Source organism: Tursiops truncatus, chromosome 7 (assembly GCF_011762595.2).
Source record: "Tursiops truncatus isolate mTurTru1 chromosome 7, mTurTru1.mat.Y, whole genome shotgun sequence".
In the NCBI taxonomy this organism is placed as follows: domain Eukaryota; kingdom Metazoa; phylum Chordata; class Mammalia; order Artiodactyla; family Delphinidae; genus Tursiops; species Tursiops truncatus.
In genome coordinates, this window is record NC_047040.1 from 108,391,148 (window position 1) to 108,407,695 (window position 16,548).

At 49.0% G+C, this 16,548-nt stretch overlaps 1 protein-coding gene across 2 annotated transcripts in view; it reads left to right on the plus strand.

The window, feature by feature from the left end:
• Window positions 1-2,640: 2,640 nt before the first annotated feature.
• MYO7B (myosin VIIB) overlaps window positions 2,641-16,548 on the plus strand; it is a 73,997-nt gene continuing 60,089 nt past the window's right edge. For both annotated transcript variants that reach the window (XM_073807831.1, XM_033860307.2), the window contains exons 1-4: window positions 2,641-2,658; window positions 8,434-8,547; window positions 9,571-9,723; window positions 11,625-11,809. In XM_073807831.1, the coding sequence (XP_073663932.1) occupies window positions 2,641-2,658; window positions 8,434-8,547; window positions 9,571-9,723; window positions 11,625-11,809 (470 nt within the window). The remainder of the gene's footprint in view (window positions 2,659-8,433; window positions 8,548-9,570; window positions 9,724-11,624; window positions 11,810-16,548) is intronic.

Consider the following 16,548-nt stretch of genomic DNA (forward strand, 5'->3'; position numbering starts at 1 on the left):
TACCTGAACATTTCTAAGGTCGTAGGGGAGGTGCTGGCCCCTGTCGTCAAGAGGGTGTGACCCATCCTTGGTGGGCTCAGCTTGGTGCCGGGACTTTGCAAGGTACAAGGAGGAGTCAACAACATTCACAAGACAAGGGTGGACCAGAGGGGGCCACATGGAGTGCAGCTTACCGTACTTTATTTTTATATTCCGTTTATGGGTACTTATAAAACCACTTTGTTCCAGAAAAGATGTAAGTCAGTTTCCAGGCAGGTTGGGATAGAAATGAAGCTCGGATGCCTGGTTGATAGAATGGAGAGAAAAGCAAGGGCTGAGGAGTCGTGATGAAATGAGGGAAGAGTTGGCCATGGGCGGAGGGCCTGGTGCTGGCCTGGGGTGTGGCTGGAGGGTGGCAGCTGGAGGACATAGCTTCTGAAGTGGAGAAGTTCTGGGACACAGGAAGACCAGGGCCAGTCGTGGGGGAGTGGAGGTCAGTGGAGTCTGGGGACCAGAGGAGTGGGAGTCCAGAACACTTGGCAGGTTCCTCCCCCAGGGATGGCAGGACTGGTGGGGGGCACCTATGGGACACATCCTGTTGTCTGGAGAGGGATTATGTCCATGGAGGTCAGTGCCATGGGTGAGGGGGTAGAGGGTGACAGAGCTAAAGAACGTGGGTGAGCCTCAGATTCCTACCTGGGGTGGAGAAGTGAGGGGACAGAGCCACAGTGGGGAGCGAGAGGCAGGCAATGCTCTCTGCATCTTTCCCACCCACCACCTCATTGCAGTATGTGAGGCGCAGAGATGGACCAGCCTCCCCTTGAAAGAGCAGTAGCCTCAGACCCTTAAAAAGGAATCTCAATCTGATTACTACCGCCTTTTACATTGTAGGCACTCAACAAATGCTAGGAGGAGTAGATCGCCATAAACATATAAATGCTCACACACGAAAGAAAAATTGGAATAAGAAAATTCTTTGTCCAGCAGAACAGAGTGGCAAAGCTTCTCTGTCACATTCACCCACTACCTACACCTCCCAGCTTGGTCTGCTCAACCCAAATGTGCTGGCCCCTCACATCCTTTGCACTTCTCCCTCTGCCTTTGCTAAAGTTGCAGCATCCCTAGAGAATCGCTCCCCCCTCCCTTTTATTTTGGTCTCTCGACTTGCAAGATCTCAGTTCCCTGACCAGGGATTGGACCCGGGCCACGACAGTGAAAGCCCTGAATCCTAACCACTAGGCGACCAGGGAACTCCCGAGAAGGCCCCTCTTTCCTTCCACTGTGAATTCTTACAAATCTGGCAAAACCATTGTCAAAGGACATCCTCTCCAAGGGCTTCGTTCTCTGTTTCACTGAACAACTATTTCCTGGGTCCCTCCTTGGAGCAAGTCTGTGTTAGAAGCAGGGAGCATACGATGAACAAAAAAGCCAGTACCTGCCTCCCGCTGCTCAGTGGGGCAAGGCTGGGGATGGGTGGGGCTCCTCCTTGAGATCAGGGCCTCCGCCCTCCCCTCCTTCCCCCCCTCCCCTCCTTCCCCCCCCTCCCCTCCTTCCCCCTCCCTCCCCTCCCTCCCCCTCCCCCTTCCCTCCCTTCCCTCCCCCCCTTCCCTCCCTTCCCTCCCTTCCCTCCCCCCCTTCCCTCCCTTCCCTCCCCTCCCTCCCTCCCCTCCCTCCCCTCCCTCTCCTCCCTCCCCTCCCTCCCCCACCTGCTGGCAGCTACACAGGCCTGCCTGTGTGCTCCCAGGGCACCAGGGAGGCCGCCAGGTGCTGTGGACAGGTTTGAAAGGAGGCAGGTCCAGGTTGAATTCCCAGCTGTGCTACTGATCAACGGGTCACCTTTCCTTTGTTGAGTCCCATGAGTGAAATGGGGGGTATCTGTGTTTTGGGGGTGTCCGTGAGGTTTATTTATTTATTCTTGGCTGCCTTGGGTCTTTGTTGCTGTGTGCGGGCTTTCTCTAGTTGCGGCGAGCAGGAGCTACTCTTCGTTGCGGTGCGCGGCTTCTCATCGTGGTGGCTTCTCTTGTTGCGGAGCACGGGCTCTAGGTGCACAGGCTTCAGTAGCTGTGGCTCGAAGGCTCTAGAGCGCAGGCTCAGTAGTTGTGGCGCACGGGCTCAGTTGCTCCGCGGCATGTGGGATCTTCCCGGACCAGGGCTCGAACCCGTGTCCCCTTCATTGACAGGTGGATTCTTAACCACTGCACCACCGAGGAAGCCCCTGTCCGTGAGGTTTAGATCAAGTACGTTGTGTCTCTAGTTCTGCTGGCTGCTTCCCTCAGCACTCCGTGTGGTGTAGGGTGATGACTGGTATTCACGGATGTCTGACCAGACACAGCTTGAGCTTCTGGACGGCAGGGATGGTGTCCTAGGGATGTTCAGAACCACCGCACTCCCAGTTGAGCCCAGTGCCAAGTGCAAACTAGACGTTCAGTAAAGATGAGATAGGATGGATGAAGCTGAGGGCACCTCCTCTCACACTTGCGGTGGGACCATGACTCATCCGTCCATTCACTGAAGAGTCATTTCTCGGCCCCATGCCAGGCGCTCAGAGCCACGCTGATGAACACACGTGGCTCCTGCCCTCCAGGGCTCCAACTCAGGGCCACAAGGACTGACATTCTGCTTTCTCTCTGCACACAGGTTGTCAGGAGTGGCTGCCTCAGGATGTCGGGCTTGAGACTGGTAAGAATGGCATCTCTTCCGTCGAGGGGTTGTTCGTGGGAGTTGCCACAGGCTGAGTCAAATCACTCCCAAGGAAAGAAGAAGAGAAGCAATGAGACCCTATAAGGAGAATACCGGAGACAGGGAGTTTGGAGGAAAGAGACAGATTGTATTACCTAAAGAAAATGACCTTGGCCAACCTTTGGGCTTTGGCAGGGGGACCACACTTGCACAGTAATCCCTCACTTATATTCAGGGCTTAAAATGTCCTGACAAAACACACTACAATATATAAAATAGGTAACCAGCAAGGACCTACTGTATAGCACAGGGAACTATACTCAGTATCTTGTAGTAACCTATAATGGAAGAGAATGTAAAAAAAGAATATATATATATATGTATAACTGAATCACTTTGCTGTACACCTGAAACTAACACAACATTGTAAATCAACTATATTTCAATAAAAATTTTAAAAATAGAATAAAATGAAAAATAAAAGAACAGAAAAAAAAAGTCTTGACAGGGTATTTCTCATTGGTTGGATCCTTCATTTATCTAAGTAAAGGCAGCACAGAGGCATCTCTAGGCCCATCTTTTCTATGGGAAGAGAAGACATGGCAGGTGGGCACATGGGATCAGGGCACAGCGCCCATTTCAGCCAATGTCCAGAAGAGCCAGCCCACCTCGGAAGACTGAGGATCAGGTCTCCCGGAAGTGGATTCTTCATGGCCTTGGGTCTTTGAGTTTCCTTGTAGTAATTTCTGTCTCAGGCTGGGGAAGGAACTTTCTGCATCATGGGTAGCAGCCAGTTGTCAGGTATTTCTTATCACAAAGAACAAGGAAGGTCACGTAGATCTCTGCTTTCTGTAATTCCTCCTCTGTTTCTTGAATCTCAACATAGACTTGACTTTCTTTGCAGCTGATAGCTTCTGCTTTATCTCTTCTCACTCACTCTTCTCCTGATTCAGCTGTTTCTGCACAGTCATCTTTTTCTTCCAATAGAGTTCATGAAGCAGCTCTATTTTCTGCGCTCGGCTTCTCATTTATTTCCTAGGAGAGCTTTGGCCAAATGGAGTGAACAAAAGTCATGTTCTAGCTCTTTTGTTTATCTTTCCAGCTCATGTTGGCCTGACACCTTATCATTAAGTGTGGACTGGAAATGGTCTTTCTCTTTTTCATCTCTGGTTAATATCAAGTTCACTGTGAGATACCCATCATCTGTCTTTTTATTTATTTATGTATGTATTCATTTATTTATTGGCTGCGTCGGGTCTTTGACGCATGCGGGATCTTCGTTGAGGCATGCGGGATCTTCCGCCGTGGCGTGCAGGCTTCTCTCTAGTTGTGGCGTGCGGGTTTTCTCTTCTCTAGTTGTGGTACACAGGCTCCAGGGAACGTGGGCTCTGTAGTTACGGTGCGCGGGTTCCAGAGCGCGTGGGCTCTGTAGTCTTCGGCACGTGGGCTCTCTAGTTGAGGTGCGCAAGCTCAGTAGTTGTGGCACTTGGGCTTAGCTGCCCCGCGGCATGTGGGATCTTAGTTCCCTGACCAAGGATCAAACCTGTATCCCCAGCATTGGAAGGTGAATTCTTTACCACTGGACCACGAGGGAAGTTCCCATCATCTGTCTTTGACTGATAATCTTCTCTCTTTGGTAATCTGCCCGCTGTTTCAGCTGCATGCCGCAATTTTCACACTGGAATTTTATCCTTGTTGTAAGAAAGCTTTTCTAGGTCTCTGAGGTTCCTGATGTGATTCAATTAGTTCACTGAATCTAGTATGTTTCTCAGGCTGGTCTTCTGCATCCTGTGGCAGCTGTTCCTTACTGTTCTTTTTCATTTCGCTTTTAGTTTTATTAAGTTGTTTTGGGCACACAGTTTGAAGAATCAGTCCCCCACTTCCTCTTCCAGAGAGGTGACCACCTCGACCTTCTAGTCGATTCATTGATACTTCCCTCTGTGTCTCTAAAGGACATGTGTACAGGGCTGTTTGAGTTTTCGGTTCCAGGCAGCACCTATTACTGACTTCCCACTAGGTGAGAAGGGCCTTAGCTCCTTGTCCCTAACGCCCGCCCACAGCACTCATATTGTCTCTCCTTCCTCCCGAAATTGTTAAATCCTAGCTTTCATTAGATCTACATACAGAGTTTACCTGTTTTATCTAAGAAAATGTTCCTCTCAAACGAAATTACGGTTACCAGGGGGGAAGTGACAGGGGTGGGGAAGGATAGTTAGGGAGTTTGGGACTGACATGTACATACTGCTATATTTAAAAGATAACCAACAAGGACCTACTGTAGAGCACAGGGAACTCTGCTCCATATTATATAACAACCTAAACGGGAAAAGAATTTGAAAAAGAAGAGATACATGTATATACATAACTGAATCACTTTGCTGTACACCTGAAACTAACACCACATTATTTTTTTGTTGTTGTTTTTATTTTTGGCTGCATCGGGTCTTAGTTGCGGCACGCAGGGTCTTCGTTGAGGCACGCAGGATCTTTCTTTGTAGCACGTGGGCTCTTCGCTGTGGTGTGTGGGCTTCTCTCTAATTGTGGCCTGTGGGTTTTCTCTTCTCTAGTTGTGGTGCACAGGCTCCAGGGTGCATGGGCTCTGTAGTTGTGGCTCATGGATTCCAGAGCACATGGGCTCTGTAGTTTGTGGCATGTGCACTCTAGTTGAGGCACTAGAGCTCAGTAGTTGTGGCATACGGGGTTAGTTGCCCCATGGCATGTGGCATCTTAGTTCCCTGACCAAGGATCGAACCCCCGTCCCCTGCGTTGGAAGGTGAATTCTTCACCACTGTACCACCAGGGAAGTCCCTAACACAACATTGTTAATCAGCTATACTCCAATATAAAATAAAAAGTTTAAAAAAAGAAAGAAAGAAAATGTTCCTCTCGACTGAGCCCTGTAATGTATTGTAAATGCTGTGCTTCCCTTTGCTAGACTTTGTAATTGTCCTTCTGCCCTATCTGCTTTGTTTTCTCTGTACTTATGACGACATAACCTTCCCCCGACCCCCGCCCCCCAGCTTTCTCCCAGATATGTCAATGTCCTCTCAAAATGATTCATCTGGGAGTTCAATCAGTTTCATCCTCAGGAAGAAGTTTCTGCCAGCGTTGCGGAAGCCATATCTAAACCGGCATCTTCTACTTCTGAGGGACACATCTCAGAATTGTCCTGGGGTCTCCTTCACAACACCCTGAAGATTTCTTTCACCTCTCCTTTGCACTGAATCCCTTTCCTTGGACCCAAGGTTCTTCTCTCTCTTGGTTTACTCCCTTGTTTTGATCAAGCACAACCTGTAATAGCTTCCTGAGAAAGGGTACATATGAAGTATTTTTAACAACTTGCATGTCCGAAAATATGTTTATTCACATTTGAATGTCAGCTGGGCATAGGATTCCATACTAGATGTAATTTTCCCTGAGAACTGTGAAGACATGTACTCCTTCTGGTTTCCAGCCTTGCTATGGAGAAGGTGGACAACATTTTAATTCTTGAGCCTTTGTATAAAACTTATTTTTCTCTCTGAAAGCCTTTATGATCTTTTCTTTGTCCCAAGTATTTTGAAATTTCTTGATGTGTGTGTTGGTGTGGACCTATATTCATTCTTTGCACTGTTGACTGAAGTTTGTCCCCTAATCGTTTTTTTCCAAAAGGCTTATGGGAAAATATTGTATCTTCAAAAATGTTTGTTATCTTTATACTGCAAAGACAATTTGGCTGGGTAAAAAAATTATTGGATTTTTTTTTCTGTTTTTTTTTATTGTGGTAAAAAATATAACATTCAATTTACCATCTTAACCATTTTTAAGTGTACATTTCAGTATTGTTACGTATATTCACGTTGTTGTGCAACAGAGAACATTTTCATCTTACACACTTGAAACTCTATACTCATTAAACACTATGTTCCTTCCGTCCTCCTCCAGCCCCTGACGACCACCTTTCTACTTTCTGTTTCTATGATTTTGACTACTTTAGATACTTTCCATGAGTGGAATCATACAGCATGTGTCCTTCTGTGACTGGCTTCTCTTGCTCAGCATAATGTCCTTGAGGTCCATCCACACTGTAGCACATGACAGGATTCCCTTCTTTTTTAAGGCTGCATAATATTCCATGGTGTGTAGTATTCATTGGGCTATATCATTTTATATAAGGCACTTGAGTATCCATGGATTTTGGTATCTGCAGGGGCTCCTGGAATGCATCCCCCAAGTACTTTTAGGGATGACTGCATGTACTACATTTTTGTTTATTTGTTCATCTGCCAACGGACATTTGGGCTGCTTTTACTGCTTGGCTATTTTGAATAACGCTGCAATGAACACGGGAATGCAAATATGTCTTTGATATCCTGCTTTGAATTTCTTTGGATATTTACCCAGAAGTGGGATTGCTGGATCATATGGTAATTCTATTTTTAATTTACTGAGGAACCTTCATACTGTTTTCCCCAGTGGCTGCACCATTTTACATTCCCACCAACAGTGTACAAGGGTTCCAATGTCTCTACATCCTCAATAACACTTGTTGTTTTCTGTACTTTTTTATAATGCCCATCCTAACAGCTGTATTGCTCTCTTCCTGAGATCTGTGTAGGAGATGTTCGGCCCTTGTATATGATTTGAATTTGTCCTGAATTATCTCCTTATAAGTGAACTTGTCTTTTTGTCTGCCTACCCCTCAAAAAATTATTTCTTAATTTTTTAGTCCAATACCTTTATGTCCTAGCGTTGATTTTTCTTTGTCATTATTTCAAAGAAATAATGGTGTGTCTTCAATCCATAGATTCAAGGCTTCATTAATTTCTTGAAAGTTGTCTTGAATTTTATATTTAAGTAATTTTTCTGGTTTTTCCCCCGATTTTCTTCTTTGTGCACTTCAATTATTAGTATTTTTGTCCGCCTTCCATATCTGTCCTTTTTTTCCTAATCCTAACTTTGAAATTTTCTCTGTCATTTTGCTCACTTTTCTCCTGTCTTCTATGATCTTTACTACGATTTTAGCAAGTGCTTATTCCCCTGTTGTTGCTTCCAGTTTTGCTTTCACCTCTGGCCCATGTTTACTTCTTTTCCTCCCTTTCTTTCTTGAGCTCTGCCAGTTCACGTCCCATCCTTTTCAGTTGTCTCGGCGTCTAATTTCTGAGCCCTCGTGCCTCAGCTCTACACCTCAATAAGTTTTTTGGAAATCATGGTGAGATACTTGGTCACAACTTTCCACTGCTCTGCGGCAGTTCGTTTCCCCCTGGTGAGTGTTATTCACCTGCTCATTTCCTCCTTTTGAATGTCAGTATATTTGCATGTGGGTCTCTGCTTGTTCCTTTGGGATTCCTCCTCTTTGAGCAGGGTGAACTTTCTTGGATTAGAAAGAGGTTCATGTGGGTCAATGCCATGCTGCAGGCCAGGCACAAACCTAGTGAGATTTTAGTCTTTGTCTTTCCCCAGCCAACGGGTTTGGGTGCTACAGGGCTATTCGCAGGGCAAAGACTCTCTTTTTGCACCTCACAGAGAGATACTTTCCTGCAAAAAGCTGGGCCGGGGAAGCTTCCCCTGCCACCTCCCATTAACTTCCTGGCAAGAGTGAGAAAGGGCTGGGAGCAGGGTAGGAGAGGGGGAAGAAGAAAAAGAAAAAGGAGGAGGAGGGGAAGGGGGACAGAGCATGCCTCAGCCAGCGTGGGATCTCTTGGTTGGAAGGGACACCCCCCGGGGAGGTAAGTCCTGAGCAGGAAGGGGAAGGTGGATCAAGCGTCTGACCACCGACTCCTCTCTGCTCTCCAGGGTGACCACGTGTGGCTGAACTTCACCTCTGCTGACAAGACCAGCGTGCCCATCGGGGGCGTCATCAAAGAGACAAAGCCTGGCAAGATCTTGGTTGAAGATGATGACTACAAGGTCAGTATGGCCTCGCTCTCCTGAGGCGCTCAACCTTCTCAGCCCCATCCCCCCACCCCTCCTGGGCCCCGAGCCCCCTCCCTTCTCTGGTGCTGCCCCCAGCACCAGGGATTCCAGAGCCCAAGTCAGGGACCCATGTGGCAGGACAGACTACAGGGAAGTCCCGTCGTGGTGAACGTTGTGTGTCTGTCTTGGGAACTGCTCCTATAGGGAAGAAGCAGGGAGTGTGTTGGCAGATGGAAAATTAGGACTATTAGGGGACCAGGAAAGCGTGAAGTGGGAAACGGGCTGTGATAGAGAGAGGGGGAGGGCAGGAAGATTGTTTGCAAAGTAAAGGAAGCTGAGCAGGAAGGACAGGAGGAGGGAGGGAAAGGTGAGAAGGATGCCTGGAGGGGAGGCCCTGGAATGTGAGATGGAGGAAGCCCAGCTCACGCTGAGCAGAACAGCCCAGAAGAGAGAGTAGGAAGCTCAGGGTGACCTGCTGGGAAGCGAGCTCCGTCCCCTGGGGGGCTGGGGAGCAGCAGGGGAGCGACAGTGGAGAAGGGCATGCAGAGTGAGGGGTCCAGTTGGTCATTTAAGTCCTCCTTGGGCAACCCTCTTTGCTGAGGCGCTTCAAAGTGAAGCATGTGGAGACTCGGCCTCCAAGGAGAAAATTCTAGACTGTGAGCTGTGAGCCCCACAGATTGGAAGCCAGTCAAATGTTAACAATAATACCTTCTATTTGCAAAATGACGTCATGCCATTTAAAGAACACTTTCACTTGCACTCTTTTATTCCAACCATCTGTGAGGCTCCCCAGCTGCAAACGGCCCCTGACCCCAATCACTGACCCTCAGTGCACACTGACCCTCGGCCCTGGACGTGTGCTGACTCCAGCCTCGGATTGAGCCGATCCCTTGACCTTCACCACAGACCAAAGCCGGCCAGGTGCCGGCCACCAGATCGTCTGATCCATTGAGGACGTGGGGGACAGGTTGGCCCAGGACAATCCCCGCTCAGGAAAGCCTGTGCCCTTTGTTCCAGGAACACTGGATCCGAGCAGAGGACCTTGGCACCCTCAGCCCCATGCACCCCAACTCTGCTCAGGGCGTGGATGACATGATCCTCCTGGGGGACCTGAACGAGGCGGGCATGGTGCACAACCTCCTGATCCGCTACCGGCAGCACAAGATCTACGTGAGTCCCTCCTGGCCACATGGGGCCCCCTGGTGTGCTGGGGCCACACGTGCTGACTTGGCTGGGGAAGCAAACTATGCCCCGGGCACACCTGGCTCAGTCCCTACTCCCCACGCCCTCATAGCATGAGAATGCTCATCGATCTCTGCTCCCCAGTCTGAAAGAAGCAGGGGGATAAAGCCTTCAAGCGTACAGAAAGCTGACATGCAGCATGCCAGCTCAGTACCCGGCACATAGGAGGCACTCAATTACTGCTGCCTCTTCGCTCCTCTGTGGCTGAGCGGAAGGCCTGCTCTGATGGCCGAGGGGACTGAAGGCCATGGGGCGTAGTCTTCTGCCTGGTTCCTTCCTAGGTGTGTGGCAGAGACAGGGTCACCAGGCAGAAGACCTCTGCCCTCCTATGAAGTAAGTTGCGTGATGACCAGGAGGGCCGCGTAGGTAAATGCGGGTCCTTCTCCCAAAGCCTAGCGGTGGATGGGAGGGTCTCATCCCTGTTCTAATGCAGACCTCCCAGGGGAGGTGGTATTCCAACACTGACACCGGCCCTGCCGTGAGTGGGTGTGACCCGGGGAAGTCACCACCTGCCTGGGCTTCTCAGAGGGAGGTGGCTCATTGACCTCTGACCAGCCCTGATGCTGGGATGCTCAGAGGAGTGGGAGAGTGAGCAGGGGCCCCCGAATAGAGGGCTGGGCTGCGAGAGGAGAAGGAGGAGACCCTCGGGAAGGAGATGGGGATGGGGCACTCTGAGTCCACTTTGGATGAGTGAGCCTCAGATGCTGGGACCAAAACCAGCGATTATCCAAGTTGAACGGCAGCTTATCTTTTCCAAAGAGCTTATGCTTGCATTCTTTTATCTGGTGGTTGTCATAGTCCCGAGCCAGAGAGATTATCCTCTCCCTTCCTAAAATGAAAACGAAGACACGACTTCATGACAAGTCATGAAAACATGACTGTTGAGGTGGCCGTCCCCGTCCCAACCCAGAGGGGCAGGCAGGCCCAGTGGAGGCTCCAGAGGAGTGGGAGGGTCCAGGAGGGGTCCAGGAGGGCTACTGTGGTGGCCCAGCCTCACGGAGGCCCCTGTGAAAGGCAGGTGAAGACTTGCTTCATACATTCACTCCTTTTTTTTTTTTTTTTTGGCTGCGCTGGGTCTTCGTTGCTGCACGTGGGCTTTCTCTACCTGCAGCGAGCCGGGGCTACTCTTCATTGCGGTGCACAGGCTTCTCATTGCGGTGGCTTCTCTTGTTGCAGAGCACGGGCTCTAGGCGCACAGGCTTCAGGAGTTGCAGCACGCTGGGCTCAGTAGTTGTGGTACACGGGCTTACTTGCTCCGTGGCATGTGGGATCTTCCCAGACCAGGGATCAAACCCGTGTCCCCTGCATTGGCAGGCAGATTCTTAACCACTGCTTTTTTTTTGCGGTACGCAGGCCTCTCACTGTTGTGGCCTCTCCCGTTGCGGAGCACAGGCTCCGGACGCACAGGCTCAGCGGCCATGGCTCACAGGCGCAGCCGCTCCGCGGCATGTGGGATCCTCCCAGACCAGGGCACGAACCCGTGTCCCCTGCATCGGCAGGCGGATTCTCAACCACTGTGCCACCAGGGAAGCCCCATTCAGTCCATTTTTATCAAGCCTCTTCTGAATACCAGACAGAGCGCCAAACATTAAGCACGACCACCTCATTTAACGCCCCTGTGAATGCACGCCTGCCTGGGAGCTCTCTTTCCTGGTGAAGGATCTGAGCTGCTGAGGGTCTCGTCTCTCGGTCCAGAATCAGACCCCGCCTCCCCGCCACAGTCAGCCAGCCCTGGTGGCCCTCGGGGGGTGGCATCCAAGGCCAAGATCAGGGCCAGGCAGCGCTGATCCTCAGAGTAGGGGTCACTAACCACCTTCTCCCTTCCCCAGACGTACACAGGCTCCATCCTTGTGGCCGTGAACCCGTACCAGGCGCTGCCCCTCTACACCGTGGAGCAGGTGCAGCTGTACTACAAGCGCCACGTGGGCGAGCTGCCACCGCACATCTTTGCCATCGCAAACAACTGCTACTTCAACATGAAGCAGCACAGGATGGACCAGTGCTGCATTATCAGGTGAGGTCCTGGGCGGGCAGGTGGGCCAGACACTGCCTCCGAGCATCTCATAAAGGAGGGCGCATCTCCTCTCCCAAAACCTCTCCCGAGTAGTGTGTGACTTAGGGCCTCCCGTTCAACTGCAAACACCCCCCTTCACGGCCACAAAGTCCTTCTGAGGCTGCCTTCCGTCAGAACCTGCTCTTCCACTGTATCATCAGGGCCTGGACCGCCCCAGCCTTCTGTTAATATTTCCTGAGACAAGGAAGGAAGGGTGGGGATCGGTTGGTTTACAAATGGGACCCAAGATAGGCACTTGGGGTGCAAGGATCCAACAGGTGAGGCCCCTCAAAAACAACCTCAGGGAGACTTCCCTGGCAGTCCAGTGGTTAGGATTTTGCCTTCCAATGCAGGGGACATGGGTTCGATCCCTGGTTTGGAAGCTAAGATCCCACATGCCTCAGGGCCAAAAAAACAAAACATTACACAGAAGCAATATTGTAGAAAGTTCAAGAAGGACTTTAAAAATGGTTCACATCAAAAAATCTTAAAAAAAAAAAAACCCTCAGGGCAAGTCTCAGGGAGGACAGATCGCAGGTACTTGGGCCCAGAAGGGATGTGTCCCTCTCCAGTCCAGGTGATGCTGCTGCTTCAGAGACTCGGGCCTGGCCTGGCTTCTCTGCCTTCTGCCCTCCTGGTACCCATGGAAGGGAGGCAGAGCGGGAAGGAAAGCGGGGAGAGGGAATTTGGCTCCAGGACACCTTGCTTAGTTCTCTAGTAGAGTCATCCATTCACTCAGTCACTCATGCATTTGTTCATTCATCCACTCATCCATCCATTCACCCATTCATTCACTCATTCATTCATTCCTTCGAGGTTCTTTTGTGCTCCAATTCTGTCTCCTGTCCTGTCCTAACATGAGGAGACAGCAGCAAAGGAAAGGGACTAAAATCCCTGCCTTGTGGACCTTACATTCTAGAAGAGGAGACAGGCAATAAACAAGCGAATTGTTTCAGCGGGTAATAAGAACTTTGAAGGAAAATACTGCAGGGAAAGAGGAGAAAGAGAGTGATGGGGCCGCTGCTTTAGGTAAAAGGGCAGATCGGGCTGGCCTCTCTGAGGAGGGGACCTTGGAACAGAGACTGGAACGAAGTCCTACAGCTTAGGTTCTCATGTTTCACGCTGTCAGCAACTCTCTGTAGTAGATACTCCTATTCCTGTTTTACTGCTGGGGAAACCTCCCACCGGTTGACATTCTTTTATAGAGACGCACAGCTGTTAAACAGGGAATTTAAACCCAGGGCTCTGGGAAAAGAAGACAGAGTGATGTCTTGCCAGGAAGCCTCACCGCCAGGACAGCAGCGCCTGTAGAAAAGCACAGAGCACCCGGGTGGCTGTTTGCATGACAAGCATCACTTGAGTCCAACTGCCTCCCCGGGGCGCGAGAGAGGCACCTGAGCCCTCTTCCTTCGGAGTCATCTCTACATGCAGGGGTGTTCTCCTGACTGGCTCCCCTGGCATAGTGATCGGGGACATTTGGATCAAAACTTTTTTTAAAAATTAATATTTTCAGAGTAAACCATATTTGTCTGAGGTTTGCTTCAAAACAGTACAGGAAGGGAAACAAAACTGGTCAGGAGTTGCATTTCATATCCGTGACTCATTGATTTTGTGACTGGAAGTTTGTACCTCTTAATCTCTCTCACCTATGTCTTTCCTCCCCACACCCCTGACCCTCAGGCAACCACCTGCTTGTCCTCTGTATCTATAACTTTGTTGATGTTTTGTTCTGTTTGTTCATTTGTTGTGTTTTTTAGATTCCACCGGAAATCACACAGTATTTGTCTTTCTCTGACTTATTTCACTTAGCATAATACCCTCTAGGTCCATTCATGTTGTAGCAAATGGCAAGATTTCATTCTTTTTTATGGCTGAGTAATATTCCATCGTATAGATATCATTTAGTCCCTTTACATTTAAAGTAATTGTTAATAGGTATGTCCTTATTGTCATTTTGCTAATTGCCTTCGGGTTGTTTTGTAGTTCTTTCTGTTCCTTTCTTCTTCTTTTGTTCTCTTCCCTTGTGATTGGAGGACTATCTTTAGCGTTATGTTTGGATTCCTTTATTTTTCTCTGTGTGTCTCTATTATAGATTTTTGGTTTGTGGTTTCTGTGAGGTTTATATATTGCTATGTAGATATGTATGTCATATATCCTACATATAATCATGTATATAATCATACGTATACATGATATATCATACATAATCATACATATATACATGATTATTTTAAGTTGCTGATCTCATAGGCTAAAACATATTTTAATAACACTGCATTTTTACTACTCCCGCCCATTTACTATTTTCCACATCATATTTTATATCCTTTTGTTTTGTATATCCCTTGACTACTTATTGTGGATTTAACTCCTCTTGTCTTTTAACCCTCCTACTAGCTTTGTATGTGGTTGACTTACTACCTTTACTGTATATTTACCTTTAACCATGAGCGTTCTTCCTGTCATGATTTTCATGTGTCTAGTAGTGGCCTTTTCTTTTTTGCTTAGAGAACTCCCTTTAACATTTTTTGTAAAGCTGGTTTGGTGGTGCAGAATTCCTTTAGCTTTTGCTTGTCTGTAAAGCTTTTGATCTCTCCGTCAGATCTGAATGAGAGCCTTGCTGGGTAGAGCATTCTTGGTTGTATGTCTTCCCTTTCCTCACTTCAAATATACTGTGCCACCCGCTCTGGCCTGCAGAGTTTCTGCTGGAAAGTCAGCTGACAGCCGTATGGGAGTTCCCTTGTATGTTACTTGTTGCTTTTCCCTTGCTGCTTTTAATATCTTCTCATCCCATTATCATTTTAATGACAATGTGTCTTGGTGTGGCCCTCACTGGTTGATCCTGCTTGGGTCTCTCAGTGCTTCTTGGACCTGGATGTGTGTTTCCTCTCCCAGATTAGGGAAATTTTCAGCTATCATGCCTTCAAATATGTTTTCTGCCCCTTTCTCTCTTCCCCTTCTGGGACCCTTGTAATGTGAACGTTAATATGCTTGATGTGGTCCCAGATTAAACTGCCCTCATTTCTTTTCATTCTTTTTCCTGTTGAGCATCAGTGATTTCCACTACTCTGTCTTCCAGCTTCCTGATCCATGTCTCTGTATCATCTGATCTACTGCTGTTCCTTCTAGTGCATCTAGCTGATGGGTGGGGCCAGTTCCCGCCATGGCTAGCTGCAGGGCCTGGGGTGTCCCAAACCTGGCTTCCGCCTGTTGGTGAGGGGGACTGGATCTCAGAGTGTCCTGGGGCTACTGCTGGCTCACTGTGGACAGAACTGGGTTCCCAAGGTGTCTCAGAGTTGGTGTCAACCTGCTGGTAGGCAGGGCCCGGGGATTTCCAAGGTTGGTGTTGGCCTGTTGGTGGGTGTGGGCTGGTCCCAGGGGTCCTGAGGTTAGTGCCGGCTCACTGGTGGGTGAGGCTGGGTTCCAGGTCCTCTGGTGGACAGAGCCAGGTCCTAGGGCAGCTGTCTGGGGGGTCTTAAGGCAGCCTCCTGCTGGTGGGTGGGGCTGTGTCCCCACCTAGCAGTTGCTTGGCCTGAGATGTCCCAGCACTGGCAGCAACAGGCTGTTGACGTCTTGGCACTAAAGAGCTCGAGGGAGGATTCCACAATGGCACCCCCCAGCCCCAGTGTCCACTTGCTCAACAAGCTCCCCAAACGGCTGCCACCAGTGTCCGTGTCCCCAGGGGGAGCTGCAGTTACCCCTTGCCTTCAGGAGACTCTCCGAGATCAGCAGGTCTGACCCAGCCTCCTTTCAAATCACTGCTTCTGCCCCAGGCAAGCAGTGTGAGGTTTTGTGTGCGCCCTTCAGGAGGGGAGTCTCTATCCCCCACAGCTCTCTGGCTCTTCTTAAAGTAGGTCCCATGGGCCTTCAAAGGCAAACATCGTGAGGGTTTGTCTTCCTGGTTCAGGAGCCCAGTGCGGGGCTCAGACCCCTCTCTCCTTGGGGAGAACCTCTATAATTGTAATTATTCTTCCACTCGTGGGTCACCTACCCGGGGGTATGGGTCTTGACTGTACTGCATCTCTGCCCCTCCTACCATCTCATTGCGGTTCCTTCTTTGTTGTTGTTGGTTTAGTTGTTTTTTTGTTTTTGAGTTGATATAATTTAACTGTGAACTAAATGTATTTTATTCTTTAAACATAATGCCATTTAACATTTAGTCCCAAGACAATTAAGCAAATATTTTTGTTTGTTTTGTTGTTGTTGTTGTTTTGGGGTTTTTGTCTTTTTAATTTTATTAGAGTTGATTTACAATGTTGTGTTAGTTTCAGGTGTACAGCAAAGTGATTTAGTTATACATACACATATATACATTCTTTTTCAGATTCTTTTCTCATGTAGGTTATCACAGAATATTGAGTCCAGTTCCCTGTGCTGTGATTCCTTCTTTATGTATTTAGTTAAAGAATTTCTTTTCCTCTAGTCGTCCAGTTTTTTCATCAATAATTTCTCTGTAAATAGTTGTAATTTGGGGGGACTTCCCTGGTGATCCAGTGGTAAAGAATCCACCTTACAATGCAGGGGACGTGGGTACGATCCCTGGTCAGGGAACTAAGATCCCACATGCCGCGGAGCAACTAAGCCCGCACACCACAACTACTGAGTTCACGCGCCTCAACTAGAGAGGCTGAGTGCCACACACTACAGAGCCCACGCGCCCTGGAGCTCAAGCACCACAACTAGAGAGAGAAAATCTGCCC